The sequence below is a fragment of the Musca domestica genome, unplaced genomic scaffold (genome assembly GCF_030504385.1).
Source record: "Musca domestica strain aabys unplaced genomic scaffold, Musca_domestica.polishedcontigs.V.1.1 172, whole genome shotgun sequence".
NCBI classification, from domain to species: domain Eukaryota; kingdom Metazoa; phylum Arthropoda; class Insecta; order Diptera; family Muscidae; genus Musca; species Musca domestica.
Window position 1 is genome coordinate 1,049,139 of NW_026712232.1, and position 21,430 is coordinate 1,070,568.

General features: G+C 35.9%; 4 protein-coding genes across 7 annotated transcripts; 1 reads left to right on the forward strand and 3 right to left on the reverse strand.

The window, feature by feature from the left end:
* Positions 1-2,567: 2,567 nt before the first annotated feature.
* LOC131801794 (toll-like receptor 3) lies at positions 2,568-5,333 on the reverse strand. The gene is made up of 3 exons (XM_059120745.1): positions 4,740-5,333; positions 4,446-4,679; positions 2,568-4,294 (listed from the first exon to the last, which is right to left on the reverse strand). Exons 1-3 carry the CDS (start codon positions 5,098-5,100, stop codon positions 2,583-2,585), a joined length of 2,307 nt encoding a protein of 768 aa, XP_058976728.1. The 5' UTR covers positions 5,101-5,333; the 3' UTR covers positions 2,568-2,582.
* A 962-nt stretch (positions 5,334-6,295) lies between these two features.
* LOC101900645 (protein ARV1) lies at positions 6,296-7,798 on the forward strand. Of its 2 annotated transcripts, XM_005177186.4 has the most exons (4): positions 6,299-6,460; positions 6,989-7,108; positions 7,193-7,340; positions 7,395-7,798. In XM_005177186.4, exons 1-4 carry the CDS (start codon positions 6,338-6,340, stop codon positions 7,736-7,738), a joined length of 735 nt encoding a protein of 244 aa, XP_005177243.2. In that variant the 5' UTR covers positions 6,299-6,337; the 3' UTR covers positions 7,739-7,798. The 2 variants fall into 2 exon arrangements, with proteins under 2 accessions (XP_019895682.1, XP_005177243.2); XM_020040123.2 differs by lacking the exon at positions 6,989-7,108 and having other exon boundaries at positions 6,296-6,460.
* Positions 7,784-12,173, reverse strand: LOC101900466 (WD repeat-containing protein 26 homolog). Its single transcript, XM_005177185.4, has 4 exons — positions 11,836-12,173; positions 10,613-11,547; positions 9,097-10,052; positions 7,784-9,031 (listed from the first exon to the last, which is right to left on the reverse strand). The coding sequence occupies exons 2-4, from the start codon at positions 11,024-11,026 to the stop codon at positions 8,545-8,547; spliced, it is 1,857 nt and encodes a 618-aa protein (XP_005177242.1). The 5' UTR covers positions 11,027-11,547; positions 11,836-12,173; the 3' UTR covers positions 7,784-8,544.
* Positions 12,174-14,066: 1,893 nt separating this feature from the next.
* On the reverse strand, positions 14,067-20,741 carry LOC131801795 (formin-like protein). 3 transcript variants are annotated; one of them, XM_059120746.1, is made up of 9 exons: positions 20,071-20,736; positions 19,069-19,152; positions 18,922-19,008; positions 16,993-18,690; positions 16,721-16,937; positions 16,361-16,653; positions 15,746-16,300; positions 15,562-15,681; positions 14,067-14,761 (listed from the first exon to the last, which is right to left on the reverse strand). In XM_059120746.1, exons 1-9 carry the CDS (start codon positions 20,338-20,340, stop codon positions 14,525-14,527), a joined length of 3,561 nt encoding a protein of 1,186 aa, XP_058976729.1. In that variant the 5' UTR covers positions 20,341-20,736; the 3' UTR covers positions 14,067-14,524. The 3 variants fall into 3 exon arrangements, with proteins under 3 accessions (XP_058976729.1, XP_058976730.1, XP_058976731.1); XM_059120747.1 differs by having other exon boundaries at positions 16,993-18,663; positions 20,071-20,735; XM_059120748.1 differs by lacking the exon at positions 14,067-14,761 and adding an exon at positions 15,095-15,465 and having other exon boundaries at positions 20,071-20,741.
* Between the last annotated feature and the right edge of the window lie 689 nt (positions 20,742-21,430).

Below are 21,430 nucleotides of genomic sequence, written 5' to 3' on the forward strand. Positions count from 1 at the left end.
CAGATCGCCGAAGAAAAATATCTGACAGGTGACGAAAAAATTGGCAATTGCTTTGCTAAAGTATAAAAATAGTTAACTTACAAAAATAGTAAAGTATAACCCTGTCTGAACACTAAATATTTTGAAACAATTCCATGGTAGAAGAATAAAGGTAATCGCATCGACACAGCTGCTGGGACAAAGAGCTGTCAAACTGATTTTGAAATTGAAAATGTTGAATGAAAATTATTGAAGTTTGTAAAAATTGTTGAAAAATACATTATGTCAACCTCCGATTTGCGCCATATAGAAAACATATACAAACTACTTATTTTTGACAAAACATTTTTAAAATGTTGACATATCAATGTTCCTATGCGTTAATGCATCTACCTAATTCTTCTACCATGAACAATTCGATGTTATCTTATATTGTGTATCACTGGGAAACAAATGACCAGTAAGATTTTGCTCTTTCGATCTGTTTTAATTAGGCGTTTTAAGATAAGTTTTGGACCAGGTTCATGTTCGTACTATTTAAAAAGAACACGCCGGGTAAATATTACTGAAACACATCATATTGCTCTACTAATGGTTTCTAACAGAAACAAATAATGGATTTTTTTCTGTATAGCTATCAGCTTTCTTTCTTAAAGAAACAAAGGGTGATCTAGTGAAACTTTGGGCCGAAATTGAACTAAGTCATCTAAAACTCCTTTGTGTTTTTGGGAAAATCCAGTCGATTTCCCACGCCAGAAAAAATCATTCTATATTCTCACATTTAACCGTGAGAATTGACAAATCACAATACATTTTATTATACCGTCCATAGTCATATTTACCTGAATTTGCAAGACACCAGCTATAGAGTAATGGTTTTCAAATTTGATCATATGATTGTATCTGAATAGAGCCAACACATTCTTTTATCGTATGACATTTCCAAAGGTAGAAAATAAGGCAAAGTAATGACTGTGTTTGGCCTATAAGGTATATGTCGAACTCAGCTGCTATGGATTACTTGGAAGAATTATAATGGTGGAGGATTTATGAGGCTGAATATCCTGCCAGTGTTTTACATGTCTAAAGTGATAAATATTTCTGGTATAAGTCATCAGCTATTTTACTAGTTTTAACACTTAAAATGTACGGGAACACAATAAAAATAAGCTGGTGTGCAAAGCTTTCAAAAGAAGGTTACTGTTTTAACAGTAGTCAGTAGTTTCAGCAGTAGTCATTTCTTCTGTGATTGTTTTGGCCTACACATTTGTTTTTTATCCACGAACTTATCAGACATTTTCTAACATCTCAAAATTCGTAATGTTCTTCCCCGTGAACGTTTTAAGGTGCAACTAGGCATTTTGGAGTCAGTCTACGTTATAAATTGCTATTGCCAATTTATTTATAACATCATTTTCAACTACAAATAAACATAGAAGTTTAAATCTATGTGCAATAAGATTTTCTCGCATAAGATTTATGAAGATATCAGGTACATTCTGGATAATAATATTGCTGGAATTAAAATAAACTAGTTTTTATATTATACTTATACTTAAATAAAAAATGAATGCTCGTCAGTACTAACATAGTCACAACACAATATAAAAACAAGTATTTCCGTAAAATTGAATATTATTTACTTGCCTACTAAGTTTTTCTCGAATAAGAATTGAGAGGACATCAGGTACATTCTTCCTAAAAATATATTGCTGTGCATATAAACATTTAAAGATATAACGAAATATTGGGATTTACTCGCACTCTTTTATATTATTTTTATTTTTAAAAATACTAAGGCTATACTTAAATAAATGTGTGGTTGCACTATTTTAGCCATTGTACAATATAAATATATGAAGTCCGGCATGGTTTTACTAAAGTTGAACATTTGTACCTTTAACCCTCCGTATTTTTGCTTTTTTATTTGTGTGAAAACTGAATTTATTTATTTCAAACTGTTTTGCTGCAAGACGGTGTGTAACTTACGTAACACATTTATTTAATGGATATAGGGACCTTGTGAATTTTGGAAATACGGTTATGCAACAGTACATATTTTGGTAAGATGGTGTATATGGGCACGCATTTATTTAAGTACAACACATAGATATACTAGAAAGTTATCGCATCGTATTACTTGTTTACCGAATTCCATTATTGAACACCATCAGAAGCAATTCTTTGCATTGAACGTTTTAACCGCTTCCAGAAAATTCTGCATTCTTCTGGGCGGGATTTGTTATTATTTTTACCTCCTGGCCACTTATATATGTCTTTACATCCATTAGGTACTGCAATTTTTCGGTCTTTTATGTCTTGGTATTTCTTCCAAAAGACAAGAATCAAACAATCTCTACACACATCAAACATCCTGGAAATGGCAATAAAATTATGCAAAAATAATATTTTACTAACTCAATTTACCTTCGCTGTGCCAAGTGCATTTCGAACTGGCACCAGTGGCTAAGAAGGAATGAAGATGATATTATGAGCATTAACGAACGGGACCTATCCATACATGATATTATGTTATCCAGAATTGTAACGCCGATCTTAAAGAGTTATAAATTAAGATTTTGTTGTATTGTAAGCAAGAGGTCTCAAAGCAAAGTTAAAATTTGAGCCCTTGAGTTAGTTATAGCGTAATGCGATATCAAAAAACATACATTACCTGAAAGTTCCCGTTCATGCAGGCAAATCTTAATATCACCATTATCTTCAACATTGGGCATTAGTTCAGTGAGCACCCAGTCGCGATCACTTTGGCAGTAACTAATAAATATGTCGTATATCATGTTTACGCCTCCATTTTCGTGGGAGGACCGAAGGCTCTCATCGTTCTCTTTTACAGCCTCTGACATCAAAGCGGCGGATTTAATGGAAGAATAGTAATAGTATATGTGCCAACGCTTTACATAAATGATTACACCGACCACAGTAACAGCCAGTAATGTTCCGACGATCACAACAACGTAATAAGTGAGGTTATCAAGTTGATGAACTATATCTTCGACAAGAGACCGTTGGTGGCAGTTCAGATCGAAAAAGCCCAATTTTTCCGTTTCGTTAAAGCACCAATAACGAGCATCTTCATAATCTAAAAGCTGCAACTTCAACATTGTCGATTCGTTAAGCTTATTCATCATTACCGGGCTTGCTTGAGGAGTAACAGAGGAACACGTTTTTGGATACATCCCAGACATATTGAAGTGAAATCGAAGTTTTCTAAAAGCTGCTGACAGATTCATGTTTTGTACAGGATATGCGCCTTTTCTTCTGTTGTTTAATCTTTTCAGTGTATGTGAAGCTACTACATCGGCCACTGTTTTGTTCTCAGAGAGGTTGTCGCATGTATACTCCAGAGCTTCCTGGATTATTTCGTGAGCGCATTCCAAGTTTCTATTATTTGAATTGCTAACATCAACCAAATCCCTTAATAGACAGTCACACACAAAGTTATTGTCGCCAAGACTCAAAAAATTTAATAAACTAAAATCTTTAAGCATTTCTGAAGTAATAATATTGATATTATTGTCTCTGAGGTTAAGGACACGAAGTTTTTCGTTATTAGTGAAAACTCGACTATACCAATTGCCTATGTGATTTGTGTTGAGATCGAGCACTTCTAGGTTTGTTAAATTAGTGAATGTTTCAAATGTTATTGAATTTATATTATTATTGGCCAATCCTAGTATCCGCAGGTTACTAAGGTTACGGACCCAAGATATATTTTTCAAGTTTGATAATTCAAAAAAGAGCACACTCAACGTCTCCGAGACACCTTCAAATGCATCATCGATTATATTATATGCAGCTAAAGAATTTCCTGACATGTCCAGGGCAACAAGTGCCGTATTCCTTAACAAAGCATTGCCAATCATGGGGAATGCGGTGTAACATAGACTGAGATATTTTAAACTGTTGCCGAGATGGGTGAAAGCGACAGCACTGTTTTTAGATAACTTCGTGTGTGAAAAATCTAAATACTTAAGGTTAGGCACATGTTTAAATGTCAGTTGCTGTATTTTGAGTCCGTATAATTGCCTATAAAGGGTATTAAGTGTTTGTGTTGGAATAGACGTGTAATCAAAGACATTCATAAAAGATAAATCCAAATACTGCAACAACGAGACGTGGAGGAATACATCGGATTGCAATTCTAGGATTTTATTGTTGGACATGTAGAGCCTTGTCAGGCTGGTTAAATTTCGAAAAGATTCTCTCGTTAAATGTTGAATTTTGCAATTACTTATATCCAGCTCTTTTAGTGTAGGTAAAATCGGGAATGTTGCCCATGTAATGGTTTCTTTTCCTATAGTGGAATAACAGAGAAATAATGAAAACGATGACAGGGTTTAAAGCATATTGGACAGAAATCAGGCAACCTATAGTATGTTGGTTAATTAACCCCATTAAAAATGCTGCCGTTTCGATTACACCCAAGTTGTGTTTAACAAACTTACCGTTTCCTCCGTAGTCGGGTACCATAACATTAAAGTTATTGCCGCTTAGTGTAAGAAATTTCAGATCTAAGGACATAACAGTCAATGCGTTATATGGAACGTGGGACAAGTTATTATGGGCTGCTGAGAAAACGGAAACATGTACATCAGGTACACCAAATGTACCGATCTTTTTTAACAATTCCTCATCACTGAATGTTTGTTGATGCGATAAATCCAGATATTTAATTGCCGCTAAAATTATCACCAATTATATACATGTTTATAAATTCGAATAACATGGAATCAACATACATGCAAGCATATAACTCTTATTTTTAAGTGTTCCATTGGGAAAAGTCCACCACAGCAAAGTGTTTTTAAATTCGTCCAGTAAGCACGTATAGCTATAATCATGGTTAAGTTTTGAAATTAATGGCTCAAAGTTGTAAAGAATGTTCAGATTTGTCTCAGGTGGATTTTCCACTATTTCGACTTCATATCCTGAGGTGTGATCTACATGGAACTCTTCGTATGAACTCCCCACCGTAAATGGATCTGCGTCACTTTGAACAAGTATGCTGGAACTATTATCCTCAAATCCAAAAACACAGCAATCTCCAATAAGTTCAAAAAGAAAAAGGATAGCAAGGATGGGATTTAACAAAATGTCCATTCTTTCTTGTACGAAGTCCGAAAGAAAAGTTGTTTTCTTTTATATGAACATGACAAATAACGACAAACAGTCCGTCATAAACACTAAGTATTGATTTACTAATGTTGATATTTACGTATGTCTTCGGAAAATGGCCAAAAATATTAATGATAATGTGAACACCAGTAGCGCTTATCAATGTTGTTCTTATCAATGATTAGGTTTAATATAACTGCTACCCTTTTACCAATTCCAATACGAAGTTATCTATTCTTATTGCTATTTTCAAAATGCAAGAAATAAGGCACATTGTTAGGGTGGTTCATTATTATTTCATACAATTCAATATATATAAGCCAACATGGCCAAAAACTTATATTAACATACAACAATATAAAAACATCCTATAACTAGATTAATCTAAAAAACTAAATACATAACAAAATTATCAGCGAATTATTCTATATATTTATATATAAAAAATATAATAAATAACAATATGAAAAATATATCAGTCCTAAGATTTTGCAACGTTTTATGCATGAACGTAAACGATCCTTATATTCGTTTATTAGTTTTGAATAGGACGGTCAGGCATATAACAGAAGTGAACAAAAATTACTCATCATATACGATTATTTACTTTTCAGCGTAATTTATTTTTTATTTATATTAAATTAACACAGTTACCTAGCCCAAAGGGCCATTAATATATGAAGTTAAAAAAAATCAAAAATATTCGTGGTAAACAAATTTATTCAAAGTTGCTAATTTTTAGTCTCCAAGTTTAATCGAAATGAACAGAATCAGGGCCATGTTACGTCAAGAGGCAACGTTCGAGCGAAGAACCTAATCTGACGTCAACACAAGAAAAATTGTCTTGAAGCAGAGTTGTATTTTGCTAACATACCACACTGTATCCCATGTTTATTTCCTGTTCCGTTGTCTAAATAAAGCCCCCAACCGATGACCTTACCCGAAAAAAAAACATGTTAAAATAAAGGTAACCTCATTTCAAATTAACATTCCCTGCTCTGCATTTTTTGTAATTTACCTTGTCAAATTTCAAAACAAAAAAAAAAAAATAGTGCCGTGGAAACGCCGTACATCCTTTGACCAACTCTGTTTTCGATCTCCAGAACACTGAATTTTTTGATGTTTTCAACTCATTGCATCTAACTTTTACGGCGTCGGATTTCTAAGAGGCCTCGTAGTTTCCAATTCTGTCTTGGGTATTTGTTTCTTCGTCGTGTGCTGTATGACGTTTGCTTCAAATTCGATGAAGGAAGTGGAAATGGAGTGCTATGTCTGCATAAATTGCGGGAAGAGACAAAGCAATCTATACAAGAAGTATGATAAAATAATTAAAACTATTAACTGTGTAAGTATAGTAATGCAATAAATTAATACACGTACAAGTATGAAAATCTAATATAATTGATTTGTTGGTTTCACATCAAAATTGAAAACTTCTACACAATTTTAGGGGACGATTCCAACTGGACCGGCTAACGTGATACCAGTTTCATATTGAATAAATTCGTTGCCTTAACAGACCGTTTTTGATAAGCTTATAATCTCATTATTTTGATTAATATTTCCGATATCTCATATGGAACTGAAGATATTGAACATTTGAATATTTGTAAATGTTATGCGTTACAAATCCATTGCATTTATTGCAATTATTGAATTGTATTCAATAAAATTATTGAATTTAGAAAAACATTGAAACGACCCTATTCGAATTGTTTCGTCAGTTGGACTTACAATTTTTCAATGGGGTCAATACCGAACAGTGGCTTAACATATTACCGGATTTATAGAATAAATTAATCTTATATGCAGCGTTTGGAAACATTTGACTAAGACACGAACATTTATGGTTTAATAAGAAATTACTTTTCAGGACCAATGTCACAAAACCGCAGATAAATATATAGAGTTCGAACCTGTCATAATAATTGTTGACTTCATGTTGCTATCCCACTCATCTTACCGCCATGCACTACATAACCGAGATTTTAAGGTACATCGCTGAACATTGGCATATTCAGATAGCTGGGATAGTCAGTAGATAACGGCTTATTTTATATTACCTGTTTCGTTGCAGTTGTTTTGGAAGTTGTCGCTGATATTGTTATTGCTCGAATCGCTAACCTTGTGGAGGGGGGAAAACGAGCGAAAGTTGAAAATAGCCAACAACGATTCACCACCATATGAACATGGATTCTATAATTGTTGTGCCTATAAAATCGGCGGTAAGTTTCAAACAGATTAACTATGGGTTTCCCAATTGTCGTTCCTCTTTGCAGAATTTTTGCTTTGCACAATGCTAATGGTAATTGCAAATATTACTTTGGGATCGAAACCAACCGGCCTTAGCGTGATGGATAGTAGCTACCTGATGATGAAAGCTTACGCACTCGCAAACTTTTCTAAATTCTTCCTATTGCCGATTATGCTCTGGCGGGAGAACACTACAGAGTTTGGTGCATCGCTTCATCGATTCTTCGTAACAGCTCATCATTTGTGTGCACTAGTTTCCGTGTATATTGTAGTAAGTCGGTGTCGACCTGTGATATCGACAGTGGTTGTGATTTCTATATATGTTCTTAAGGAATATCTGATGACACAGTATTTTGCCATAGATATTTAAGCGCCATTAATAAATAAAACATATCAGGTACTTTCGAGTGTACCGTTTTTGATTTCAGAATGGATTCTATATTTTTAAAATAAACGTGTATGTTATTAGCGATTGGTTTAAAAATAAGTCTTATATACCTATGTTGTTCCAGCTTAGAATATTTCAAATTATGTGATCACTTAACAAATCAAACTACTTCTATATTATATATGTTTATACTTCTATATTCTCGAATCACATTGATGGTATATATGCAAATTGTGTAAAATATCTCAAGTATACCCTTACACATGATGGCAGACCTCTTTATTGGTGCAGTTTCACGTGGGCTCTCTCTCCCCTACCCCAAGGAACCTGCAGTCTTGCAAACTGTGTTTCGTTTCGTTAAATTACACTGTCCTGGGCAGATATAGGACAGTATTTCACGGTAGAGGTTCGATAATTCTTTAGCACATTCTCAAAAAGAAGAGCGTTGTTAAAAAGCTGAATAATTTCTGCAACAACAAATTATTAACACAATTCACGAGGTTGTGTCGAGGCGATGGAACACGAAATCACCTAATTCGTTGTTACAAAATTAAAAGATTTCGAAAGAAAATAGTGATGGATGATACAGCACGTCTCCGAATGAACTTCACTGCGATCAGTAAACCGGTCCTCTACCGATAATAAATTTAGTTAAATCACAATTAACTAGAAGCAATTTTATAATTTGCGTGATAGAGTACTTAAAAACAAAAATATTAAATATCTTATGACAAAAGGGGTCCAGATATTTTCACTAAAACGACGTCCGACATCTCCGTTGTTATGCTCTAGGAGGTCATATTCCACGACGAAGAAGATGAACACGAAGAGCAATCATCACTCTCGGGTGTAGCGTTTATGTTGTGTGTAGATGTGGGACCCCAAATGCGAACGGTCGAGTCGTCACTGGCTGAGGCCAATAGGGAGGGATAAACGGGATTCCAAGAGACACAGTTAACTGTTTTTGCGTGACCCGACAGCTTGGCCAATGGTTCTTCTCTTTTTATGTGCCAAATGCAAACATGTTTGTCTTCGCTTCCGCTGGCTACGAAGCTTTCATTGACTCCTCCGAAACACGAATGTATAGCAAATTTGCTTTGACGAATACCTTGAAAACTACGCAATAGACATTTATCCTCCAAGTCCCACAAATGCAGACCTTGATTTGAAATGTTCAGCAGTGCTAAACGATCTGCGGAGTTAACCGAAAAAGTCATGATTGGGTGTGATTCCTTCAATACATCGAAATCTGTCCGAGGATTTTCAAAGTTGTATCTACACAAAAGGAAAGAAAATCAGGATATAAGATTCATTTAATTATATGTGAATTATTTACTAACCCTCGGATCCGAAAGTGGTTGTCTGCAGCTAATATAGTTTTATTGTCCGATCTGTACGCTACGCTGTTGATCCGCACCCCTTCCCATGAATCGAGAACTGTACCCTTGAGATCACATAGGTAGAACTGTCCCTTTTGTCCACCACAGACGAACCTGGTTCCATCACGATTGAATGCCCCACAGGATAGGCTATCTTCTTGGTTCATGTTATCCATTTTCATCATTAGGCGGCCATCATCGACATTAAAAATGCATATTTCCGTAGAGTCTTCAGGTCCGCCGACCAATATCATTTTCGAATCGGGGCTCCAATTGATGAAAGCAACTCTCATTTGGGTTTGACTGTCCAGAACTCGACGTTGCTTCAATTGCAATTTATAGGGATCGACATCCCAGATTATAACCGCACCATCCTTGCTTCCAGTAGCCAACTTCAAGCCATCAGGTGAGAACTTACAAAACCAAACTTCGTCGCAATGATCTGATAATATTTGAATTGTTTGGAGTGGAAACCCATCGGTGGCGCAGCAGTGGTCCGTTAGCAGAGATACATTTTGCAGATTAGTTTCCCAGGCCATATCATGAAACATGCAATTTTGTGTCTGTAACTCAACTGCCTGTTGCAGTAAGGATCGCAAACGCCTAGGAGCCATCATAACAGAGGGAGGCAAATATGTCTGTAAGCGTTCCATTACAAGGGCTCGGGATAATATTCCCTTACCTTCCCATTTGGCACGCTGGTAAAGATCGTGATTGTTTGAACACATCATATATGAGGACAACTGATGAACCCTCGAAATGTTATGTTGTAGCGGCGTAAGTTCATTTCGTAAAACATGCAAAGCTTCCAAAGGACAACCATCGTCAAGATTTTCCAGGTATTTTTGCTCCAATAATATAAATTTCATTTCAGTTATGGTTGATGGTTTCCCATTGTCTATAAGCGGTTCCAGTTCCTGAAAATGTTTATATTTATAACGCATTCTCATTTCGTTTTTCTAATGGAATAACAATGAATCGTAGTTCTTAAATGATTATATTTTTGTATGGCAATATGACTGAGCAGTTTTAGGGTCGTGTTGTGTTGAGAATTGAATATCTAAAGTTTATATTTCTTAAATTCGCCTTTTTGGCATACCATTTTTTAAAATTATAATTTGTCACTGAATTGTCTTCTTTGTATTAGCAACATACGGAAGTTTTCTGTATATAGAAGACTTTTAGGAGCTTTTTCGGCATAGATCTGTATAGCAATTATTTATTATTTTTCATACTAAATTAACTGTCTAAAAATTTGGACATCTTATACATGTCTAACTCAACACCGAGTCCCAAAAAACATTGAATCGGCGTATTCAGGTGAAAATTGTACACGTTTTGGAATCATAATGTTTAGCCTTCTCATTTCTTGTTAATTTTTAAACCATTTAACAATTTTTATGTGTGGCGTATTCAGTTTGTTAGTATGTATGATGGAAATAACCTAACATGATCCAATAATAAGTAAAAGGCTTACCTTTAAATCTGCATCTGCTTTGCTCCACTCCCCTGAAAGGACGTGTTCGCGAAACTTAGTTGCAGATGGATGTTCTAAGTAGCAACCGGATTCAGACATCAATGTGTTGACCGACTTCTCGAGACCCAAGTCCTGTAAATATTGTCCAATGAGTCTTATGATTTCTTGGTTTGATTTTCCGAGCCAAGAGATCGTGTTGTTCGCCTCATTCTGGTTGTTCTGATCGTCGCGTGTATTGGAAGGTTCTGTCGTGTTGTTGTTATCCCTGGCAGTGAACCCATTATGTTTAGAATCGTGGCCATTAGTTGTTGTTGAATTGGTAATGTTAGGCGATGAGTCACTTCCATGGTTACTGACACCAGATGCGGTTTCAATAGCCGCAGATGTGGAAGGGATCATTCCAACATTATCCATATTTACCCTCGATTTTTTTTCTGTATCGTTGACTGTATTGCAGAGGTGTTGCTGCTGTCCAAGTTGTTTGTTCTCCGTTGCTTGATGGTTTTCTTTGTTATTGGTGTTATTGTTTGCTTTTTGATTTGCTGAATCACCTTTTGTCTGTTTTTCGCGATTATTTTGATTGCGTATTCGCTCTTGTTGTGCAGCTGCGGCGGCTCTTGAAGTTGTCGCCGTTTCAGTGTCTCCCGAGAACAATGAACTGGCCTGATCGCCACTCAAATTTGACCCAGTGAAATTTTCAGACAATGTTACTGCTGCTGCTGATGATGTGGCACCCCCTGCTGCTGAACGTCGTCCTTTTTTGCGCGGCGGCTGGTCCTCGGCAGAGGCACCAGTTGCAGCAGCTTTTTTGTTGTTTCTATCAATTTTGAGTCTCTTGAAAAAACACCAACGACGACAGCTTCTCAACTGTCTCTCTCCCTCCGCTCTTACCTTTCAGTGCACGCTGCTTCTGTGACAGGTGCGCTGCTAACTCGCTACAATTCAAAATAAAAAATTAAGTGACAAAAAGTATTATTTCTCCGCAATAACTTGGGAATCCAACCAAGCACGCCCATAAAAATCCAAATTGAATCAAGTCCCATGAATTTCCACAGCTGACGACCGACAAATGTAAACAGTGTCAGTAGTGCCAGTGTATACACACAAAATATTCAATATTCATGGCACTAACGACAACGACAGACAACAAAGTGGCATTCGACTGTATGCACAAATACTCTGCACTATTTTCTATATTTTCTATTTTTAAAACAATAACTTACCCTTTTATATAACGTTAATTTTGTCGATATTTTCCATGGGAGATATTCAAGCAAACTCTGAGCGACCAAGATTGAAATTTAATAAAAGAACAATTTTCCAATATTTTATTTTGAGAAAGAAATTGAGCAAATTGAGTCGAAGCCTTTGCTAGCTAGCTCGCTGGAACGGATAATTGTTGTTCTATACCTCACATATCGATACCATTATTATGGTGTATTTTGTGTATTGTTAAAGATTTTTTCTTTTGACATTGATTTCTCTCCTACTTCGAAAAAATTGAAAAGTTTGATGATAAAACTGCAATGCGTATAGTTTGTAAAATTATTCCAACTGAATTCAAAAGCGATCCGAACCACACAAAAACGAAGACAAGGAGGAATGGTCGATGAAAATGTGTGAAGCATAATGGCGGACTGGGTCTTGCCAGACAACGGAGTCGGACGATTTTCTAGGCGACAGATTACTAAGTGCTATGCCACACATTGAATTTAGCTTGGATCTATAAAAAAACTAACAAATAGTAATAGCTTGCTTGCTCACATTTTTATTGATCGTCGATAAAAGACAAAACAACTGAGTTCATGTATAAGTTACCAAAAGAATAAATTTTGTCTAGTGAGATAGGTGTTCAAACAATTGCAAAAACTACAACAGAGTTACGAACGTTAATTTAAGCCATAATTCTTAAACAATTGGAAACATATGACTGCATAAAGTTACCTTGTTTATATTAGTGTGGTCTGATTGAGACGCCTACCTAATATCCGACATGCGCCTTCGACATTTTTCACCACAAAAGTTGAACGTATGGCTCCGACCAAAATGGTTGCGTTGCGTGCTTTCACTTTCTCACCATAATCAATCATTTTTTACTCTCGCATTACCCATGGTACAATAAAAAGGTAACCACAAGCTTACTACATTTTTTTTTTCTAATTTCTGCCAATTTTTGTGTGTAGTAACCATGGCTGCTAACCTGTTCCGGGCCGAAGCGGGATTAAACTGAACCGTGAAGCAAGGCAAGAGGCATCAGTACATTTAGGTGCTACATTCGCTCGTTTAAAAACGAGTGATAATTAGCTCCGAAATGTATTGATGCATGCAGGTAGATTCATCAACGCTTGGGAACATTGATATGTCAATAATTTTAAAATGTTTTGACAAAAATTAGTAGATTTTTATATGTTCTCTTATACGACACAAATCGTGGGTTGTTATGATATCCATTTTTCAACAATTTTTACGAATATCAATAAATTTTTAATTCAAAATTTTCAATTTCAAAATTAGTTTGACAGTTCATTTTCACAGCATCTGTGTCGATGCGACTATTGATGCCTCTTGCCTTTTTCCTCTCCGCCTGCTTAACGGCTGCTCAGCTTGGTGGAGGAGTTGTGTCTGAAAGACTATTGTTGTTTAACTTTTTTTACATAAATATATAGTTTGTATTTAGTTCTTTTATATTTTGTTGCTTGGCCATGTTGCCTAATTTATATTAAATTGTATGATATAAAGGAAATGAAAAATAAACCAAACCATTGTCTAAAAAAACGTTTGGGCCGATCAAAAACAGGATATTTATGTATGTACATATAACACTGAACAGAATCGAACAGTTTTGTCATGTAATTGAAAGATTAAAGAGTATGGATCATATTTTTTAAAACAACATAAAGTATTTCTATCATCTATCGCGCTATTTAACTCAATTTGAAACTTGTATAATTTGGAAAAGAAGCGGACATATCCGCTTAGGCATAACCGATTTTCCCGTTTATGATATCAAAGAATTGCAAACATAGATGATTCTTGCAGTTTCTGGAACTGAGCAGTTATCACCAGTAATGACTTTCTCTAACTTATAATATGAGTTACCAACAAAAATCTTTAAAATTAAAATGCTTGCAATTTCGGTAATAAGTTTTTTTTCGCAAGTTAGCGCCATTTTCTGGACTGAGCAAAAAAAAAAAATTCAGTAGAATTTTATACCAATATTTAAAAAAAATATTGATTACGCAGACAATTTTAATATTTGATCTTTATGGAATAATAAAAAAACTTAAAACAAACTTATATATGTATATACATGTAATTAAAAAAAAAGATTTAAAAACAATAAACATATTCGTTTTAAACAGTAAACATAAATAATACACATACAACAAAATAGAATCAATAAATGTGTCATCCCATGTAATTAATTAGTTGTTAATAAGGTTTCACATGCAAATCTATTATTATTTTCCTTTTTATTTGGTTTAATATAATTTCGATATAAATTGTGTAAAAAAACCTACAAAAATTGCTTATAAAAAACTATACTTATTTTATTTTTTGCTATATTTTTCATTTCGCAAAATATAATGAACATATGCTATGTATTCTAGGAGATTCAACGTATGTGTGAAAAGATGAGTTTGATAAAAATGCAGTTAGCTTATATAAGACGGCTCAATGCCTCGTAAAATATTCGTTTTTGGTTGTTATTGCAATCTAATGTGGGAATGTAAAATACAACAACTCGTTCGCAGTCGTTATTATAAAAATGCATCTTCGATAGGTTTATAAAAATTTTATATCGAAATAGTTTCGATTCTTACAACTATGGTTATTTGGAGTCCAATATATGCGTCTGGCAAAACGTAAAAATATTGGGCTGATACTGGTATAAATGTTTTAACGTGTATTTTAAACGTCAAGCTCTTCGAGAGTCCGTGAAAGGCGGTTATTATCAATACGCCGGCGCTGGCTGCGACGAACCGCATCTGCTCGACGATACGGCTCGCTCTTTAGGCCAAGTAGGATGTCTTCTAGCGCTCCATTGTAAACTTCGTCCTGCAGTAAAAGCTTCTTTTCCCGAACTGAAATGGCTTTACATTTCAGTTCGTTTATTACGGCGTCCTGGAGACATATCCCGGCAGGAAGCTTTAATGTCCATGAAAGAATGTGTAAATGAAAGAAGAAAATAAAATGCACATGGATTAGTAAAAGTCCACAACCTATACGAAGCAAGACAAGAGATTAACAGAAAACGAAGCTACTAATGCACTTTTTTGTGTAGTCGTTGCATGACTTTGGAAATGTTAAGGGCAAACAATCTAGTTAATGTTTTCTACACTAATTGAAATAATAGAAAAAGCTGGAGAACAATAAATTGATTACTTTCAACACAACTCACGTACAAGTCACTTACATGGAGTCTGATATGCTGACTTTAAAGTGGCCGGGACGACTCCCTTTCTGTATTTTTTCGAACGCTTGCTGTACTGATGTTGGACAATAACAAATGTCAGAAAATATCTTTCTTAGTTGAAATTCGACGCTTTCGATCGACGAGGGCGAAAGGATATATGTTTTTCTTTTTCTATCAAATTATAACTTGATTGTTTATTTTTTGATTGTGCTATCATTGTATAGCAGATGACGAAAATTAAAGTGATAGACGAAGGCCAATAACTTTTTCCGCAATCAATTAGATTTGTCCCACTGCCACCACCAACAAAAAGATTTTTTCCAATTAGTCTACATAAAATTAACCGGATGCACACCCACTAATAATCAATCCGTCAGGCCAAATTAATGAGCGTTTTATGCAATAAGCCGCTTTCCATAGTCACGCAACCAAGTTTCTAATGAATTGTATTTATGGAGACAATGGTGATTAAATGATTAAGTGAAAACAGGCAATCTACTACGTTTGGTGAAAAGCTTCGTAAAATAGTTACCTGTTGTTTCTTCTGGTTACACTTGTTCCTCATTTGGACCTGTTCGCTTTCCTTTTTAGATGCTGCAGCAGCAGCAGCCTGTTCCAGTCTTCTTCTCTGTTCGTTTTCTTGATCGTAGGCCTAAACATTTATATTATTACCTTAAGATACACATATATATATAAATCGGAGGATTGTAAATTACCTTAAATGCCCGGGTGAATCTAACTATTAAAGAAAAAAATGCAGCCGCATCCGCATTGCGTGACGATTCCCCAAAGTACTCCACACACTCCTTGAACGATTCCTGGGCATTTTTCAATTCGATTTTAATTTTCTTCAGTTTATCTTCGGAGTTGTTAAGGAAGTCTCGTAAAATGTGCGTTTGAGTTCCTTTCACACGCAGATCGGCTTCCTTCTTTACCAATTCCATCCCTTTTTCTAAATCATGAACGTCAGTTATAATGTTCTCCAGAGAGACCTGTGCCGCTTTATCAGTACAATACAATTCCGTTTCGAAATTCAGTAGCTCAGGAAATTTTTGTCGTATGGTTGCAACGATGTAATGAAGCAATGACGAACGCTTATCGGTCGACTTCGTATCAATTAATGTGTCCAACGATTGCAACTTGAACCCATAAGCAGGTCCCCTCTTACTGCTATTCAAATAGTTGCCAAAAGCTAACACAATTTCAAGGACTGCCTTGAATTTTCGAGATTGTTTGAGGGAAGTTGACGCCGAAGTTATGGATTGTATTTGCTAAATACGAATAGAGTTTCAAAATTACTTCAATACATTGTACATATTCTAGCAACTTACCGGACATATTAAATGCAAACAATCAAAAAAGTTTCCCATATAATTCATTATAGACAACTTCGAAGAGATTCGTTCGACCTTGGAAAGCTGAAGCATCATTTTGTCTTCATCCGTTAGAAGATTTTGGTCCTTTCTTTCGATTATGTATTCCTTGTAGGCTTTTACTTCTACGTCGGTTGGAATCATTTTTTGCAGCAGCTCGACATTTTCAAGCGACAATTTTTTTAAGTCTAAGCTGTGTATAGCTGAAATTACCTCATCTATCGGCATGTCCAGTTTTCGGCGAGAAATCGCTGTAAATAACGATAGATTAAACATAAAAATAAATTTTTGTGGTAGCATTAGTTAAGCATGTTGTACCTATGTTTCTCAATCTTGTATGTTCCAGCAAAGATATATTGTCTGGTTTCTTGAACCTCTTACTGGGATACGATTGGAGTGTTCCGTCGACTTCCGAACTGTTTCCTGTAGATAAACCGCCACCAACGCCGATCTTGAAACGTTCTTCAAATTCATTGAAATCAATAAACTTGTATATCTTTTCATCGTCCAGCTCATTAAAGATTGTTCCCCGGACCTGTAACCACAATATCGTCAAGCTAATTAATTCTAAAGGAAAATGCTATTCTCACCTGATTTGGTTTCAAAGCTATCCAATTTAATGTGGGAAGCTTGTATTTTGTTGGTACTTTCCTTTTGATGGTCATGGCACCATCTGGAGCTGGCATAAATCCTGCAACAGGGGGTGGAGGAGGTTGGAACAATATTGGAGCGGAATTTTGTTGCAGCGGCGACAAGGCACATTCGCTAATTACTGGTGGCGGTGGAGGCATATTTAGTGACACCGATGCTCCCAATGGAGGTGGAGGTGGTGGCGCAGGGGGTAATGGTGGCGGTGGTGGTGGTGGGGACAGGCATGCTGAAATATGTTCTTGTGGTGGGGGAGGAGGTGGAAGCGGGGGCGATGGACACTCGACCGAAGATTCTTTGACAGAAACATCATTATCGGATGAGTTGGTCCCGTTTGAACTCGATCGAGGCAGTGACCGTGTTAAAGTTTGCAACTCAAGGTTTTTGCTTTGCAAAAGAGATTCTCGCTTTTTCAGTTCCTGTTCATTTTGTTTTAATATTCGTCGCAACGTTGTCACTTCCTCGTCGATTTTGAGCTTCGTCGTCAACAAGTCTTCCCTCTCGGCCTTTAAGAACCTAACTTCAGTGTCCATCTCAGCCAATTTATACAATAACTCCGAGTTTCTGTCAATTTCCCTTTCTATTTGGTCTTCCAATTCTTGCACTCTTTCAAGAGCGGCTGTTTTGGTTTCGGAATCTTCCATTAAAGCAGCCACGTCAAAAACATTATCTAAATAGGCCGATATTTGAACTTTCAGCTCCTCCGATTCGGTGAGTCGAAGCTTTTCAAGATACTTGTCGAGACCCAAAGCCGTGAATTCGTACTGCAAGTGTACTCGATAGTTCATGTCCTCAACAGAATGAACCACTATATTCATAAATTGCATACACGCAACCATGAAGTCAATATTAAACACATCATAGTTCATAAAGTACTCCATGAGAGTTTGAAATCGATGAGTTTCGTTGCAGACATTTTTGAAGTTGTCGAAAGCCGACAATATAATCTCATGTCCTCCCTTGACCAAACAAATTGCAGCTAGAAGCTCCAGTACCAACGCCTTCGTGCGCAACGACTTATGTATCAAGCTAAGCGCTATGCAGTTAATTGCTTCGCGGTGTTGAATAACCATATTAAATCCGTATTTGTTATTCATTATTGCACGTAAACACATTATACAGACGTGTATGTCGTCGGTTGATGCACCCATATTTAATTTGGCAATGTGGCGTGAACGCCTCTTGATGCTGGGGCTGTCAAGAGCGTCCAGTATCGATGGCCGCAAAATGCTATTTGTGATTACATTTAAAGCGGATGTATTCGAATTTTGGTACCTCGATGATTCCAGAAGGTTGACACTGCTCACACCACCAAAATTTGACGCATTGCTTGCACCACTCAAGGACATAACTCCCATTGCCTCGGAAGTATTGTTACCCAAACCACTATTGTTCAAAATCAAATGTTCTTCGGACTCATTAAACGAGCCATGGACTCTCTGCTCCTGTCGCATCATTTGAAGGCGGAAACTGAGGTAATCAACAAGGGCATCGAGCCCTTTGTTTGTATCGTCCAGAAATTCTTTCACCCACTCTATATGGTTGGTGCGCAAGGAAATTTCTAAATCGCGTAACACCTGTGTAGACGTCGATTCGCCAACCATTTTTCGTTTCTGACAGAAAAAATAAATAAAATAAAGCTGTAAGTAGGCATATTTTTAATCACAAACAAAATCGTGGTTCCACGAAATGTTGTCACGATACCAATTTATTTTTATTGTTAAACCATGAAAAACATGTGCAAATTATTAAGCAAAGCAAGAGAAATGGGGAGAAATAGAGAATCACAATTAGAAAGAGAAATGGAAAGGTGTTATATCCCACCATGTCAACAAATGATTCAACTTTATATTTAAAGAGTGACTACTTACCCGATGACTACGCGAAGCTTTCGGATCCAAATATGTTCGGAGCTTGTTGAGATAGTGAGATGGCGGATCCTTGGCTTGAACCATCTCCTGAAATAACATATTATATTTCATTTAGTAACGCACTACATTAATTCCAATAAAACTTGCCTGATCACAAATTATGTCCCATTTTCTTTCATCGTCGTAATTCTTTAGGAGCTTTGCTTTATCTGGAGGTAAATCCATCGAAGCCTAAATAAAAAAGAAAACTGGTATTTAATAACTTGTGTAGTCAGTTTAGCAGCAAACATTTTTTAAAAACTATTAAAGGAAAAGGTTCTAACCGGAGCAATGTTTTACCACAACGAAAACTACAATAATCCACCTTTTGCCACCGTTATTTACATCGTGCTACCCAAAAATCGGATAAACTCACATACTTAGGAATATTTTTTGCAGCTTTTCAATAATGACCTTTTCTGATTTCTGTCGTTTTTCAATGGTCAAGTGTCAATAACCTATATGCTCCCTCGTATTATAATGCGTAATACTCATACATGTAATTAAAAAAGTTGTGACCATGTCAATTAGGCGAAATCAATTCTAGCGATTCTAATGTAAATTTACTCAAACTTAATTTCATTCGAAGAATTTTTGGTGTTGTGTGAATTTAATACCATCGATCGACCTGACAAAACCTGGAACTATTTTTTTTCTATTTCCAGGCACCATGCATTCGGAACATTGAATAGAACACCTAACCCATTTTTCATCTGTTTTTGCAGTTCAAATTCATCGAGAATTGCACATCATGATTGGGAGGTATATCTGTTAGTACGCTTATATTCAAATACGTATGAATGAATACATTTACACTAGCAGCAACAACAATCAATCAAGAAACTGGTTTGTCTAAGCTAAGTGTATTATTTCTCAGTCAATTGATGAACAAATGAGTCAGAACATTAATTGGCATTAGGTTTGGTTTTAATAAAAAAATATGAAGCGTGTTCGGTCGACACGCTGAGGCGTGCTTTTGAATTAAAATACCTATTATTCAAACCCATATAAACTTCAATAACAGCTCGCGAGAATCGTCATTGCGTTGAGAGCGTTTGTGTGTGTGCGTTTGAACGGAAGTAACTGGGAAATATCGAATATATTACATACCAACACCTTAGTAAATTTTCTTTCCAATTCCTCCGTTGTTGGCATTGGCTGCTGACTTCGACTTCGTATACTGGGTTGACGCACAGGCTGGTAGTGTGAATTGTTCCCAATGTCGTAGCACAGGTCGTTCTTTTGCAAGTAGCCGCCATTGCCACAGAACCCTTTTCTCTGGTTATGATCTTGCTTCAAGGCAGAACTGCAAGCTGCTACATTTATGTCGTCTATTGAATTGTCCCCAGACGATATGTCTCTTGATTTGACAGTTCCCATTTCGGAAGAACTACATCCGTCACAAGATCCCCTTTGTACAGCACCGAGAGTTGCAGCACCGCCTAATGATGATATCGCCTCCCACACTGTCGCACTGACAGTGCGACACAGCCCTCTTGCTTTCGCAGGACAGCTCGAAAGTTGATCAGCCAATTCGTTAAGTAAATCCAAAATTAAGCCCTCGTCTGTACACTAAACCCACAAAAAAAATTCTTTGCGTTTTAATTCAATTCAACTACTCAATGAATTTAATAACGTTTCCCGTTGTTTTTGTTTTTTGTGTTTTTGTTGGCAATGCGACGGCTAATTTAACATATTCATACTTCAGACAATAAAAAAGCAACAACACATCCGATATACATAAAAACGTCTGAGCGATTGAGTTTATTGTTCACCAAAGAAAAATTCCAAGCGCATAACAAAATACATATGCATCTATTTTGTTTATTTTGTTTGTGCTTTTGGGCTCGACTTATTATTTATTACATTTATTACACATGATGGCACAGATGTGAAAATTTCGATCGCAAGAAATTAATAAAAATTAAAATATATAAAATATATATTTTCTGTGTCTGACGAGAATGAGCGAAACTCAACGGCGAGGGCCTCGATATGACGGCACTCGATAATTACAAAAGATAAAGTTAACAATCGATAACCTCTTTTAAAGTATCTTATCGTTACTATCGACATTGACATCGATTGTTTGCCACCTCCACTGCACGCGACTTTTGGAAGATCTGACTTGCACTGCCTTTACACGGTGCAATTTTTAGATGGCATTTTTATCAATTCTCTTTTAAAATTTCTGCGTAAATCTTCGCGCCTTTACACGGTGGCATTTTACGATAATAGTGCTTGGCATTTTTTCTGACATTTTATTTTATTCAGTATTTCGTATAGAGCTAATTGTTTGTAACAGATATTTATAAAGAAGTGATTTAAAATTAAATGTGTGAATCTAAAGAAGAAATGATGGAAAAAGTTATTGAGGTGTTGAATATTGCATTATTAACTTTTATTTTAATTTTCTTTTTTTACTTTTTAATACTTCCAATTAATTTTCATATAATTCACTATACAATTC

Excerpts from the sequence above, each read along its gene's own strand:
- LOC101900466 (XM_005177185.4), bottom strand. The coding sequence starts at position 11,026 with ATGGATAATGTTGGAATGATCCCTTCCACATCTGCGGCTATTGAAACC. Across the intron at positions 10,053-10,612 it reads AAGCAGATGCAGATTTAAAG|GAACTGGAACCGCTTATAGA; the intron begins GTAAGCCTTTTA and ends AAACATTTTCAG. Across the intron at positions 9,032-9,096 it reads AACCACTTTCGGATCCGAGG|ATACAACTTTGAAAATCCTC; the intron begins GTTAGTAAATAA and ends CCTTTTGTGTAG.
- LOC131801794 (XM_059120745.1), bottom strand. The coding sequence starts at position 5,100 with ATGGACATTTTGTTAAATCCCATCCTTGCTATCCTTTTTCTTTTTGAA. Across the intron at positions 4,680-4,739 it reads TAAGAGTTATATGCTTGCAT|CGGCAATTAAATATCTGGAT; the intron begins GTATGTTGATTC and ends TGATAATTTTAG. Across the intron at positions 4,295-4,445 it reads ACCCGACTACGGAGGAAACG|GAAAAGAAACCATTACATGG; the intron begins GTAAGTTTGTTA and ends ATTCCACTATAG.
- LOC131801795 (XM_059120746.1), bottom strand. The coding sequence starts at position 20,340 with ATGGGAACTGTCAAATCAAGAGACATATCGTCTGGGGACAATTCAATA. Across the intron at positions 16,654-16,720 it reads TACAAGATTGAGAAACATAG|CGATTTCTCGCCGAAAACTG; the intron begins GTACAACATGCT and ends CGTTATTTACAG. Across the intron at positions 15,682-15,745 it reads GATTCACCCGGGCATTTAAG|GCCTACGATCAAGAAAACGA; the intron begins GTAATTTACAAT and ends ATAAATGTTTAG.
- LOC101900645 (XM_005177186.4), top strand. The coding sequence starts at position 6,338 with ATGACGTTTGCTTCAAATTCGATGAAGGAAGTGGAAATGGAGTGCTAT. Across the intron at positions 7,109-7,192 it reads TACATAACCGAGATTTTAAG|TTGTTTTGGAAGTTGTCGCT; the intron begins GTACATCGCTGA and ends GTTTCGTTGCAG. Across the intron at positions 7,341-7,394 it reads TTGTGCCTATAAAATCGGCG|AATTTTTGCTTTGCACAATG; the intron begins GTAAGTTTCAAA and ends TCCTCTTTGCAG.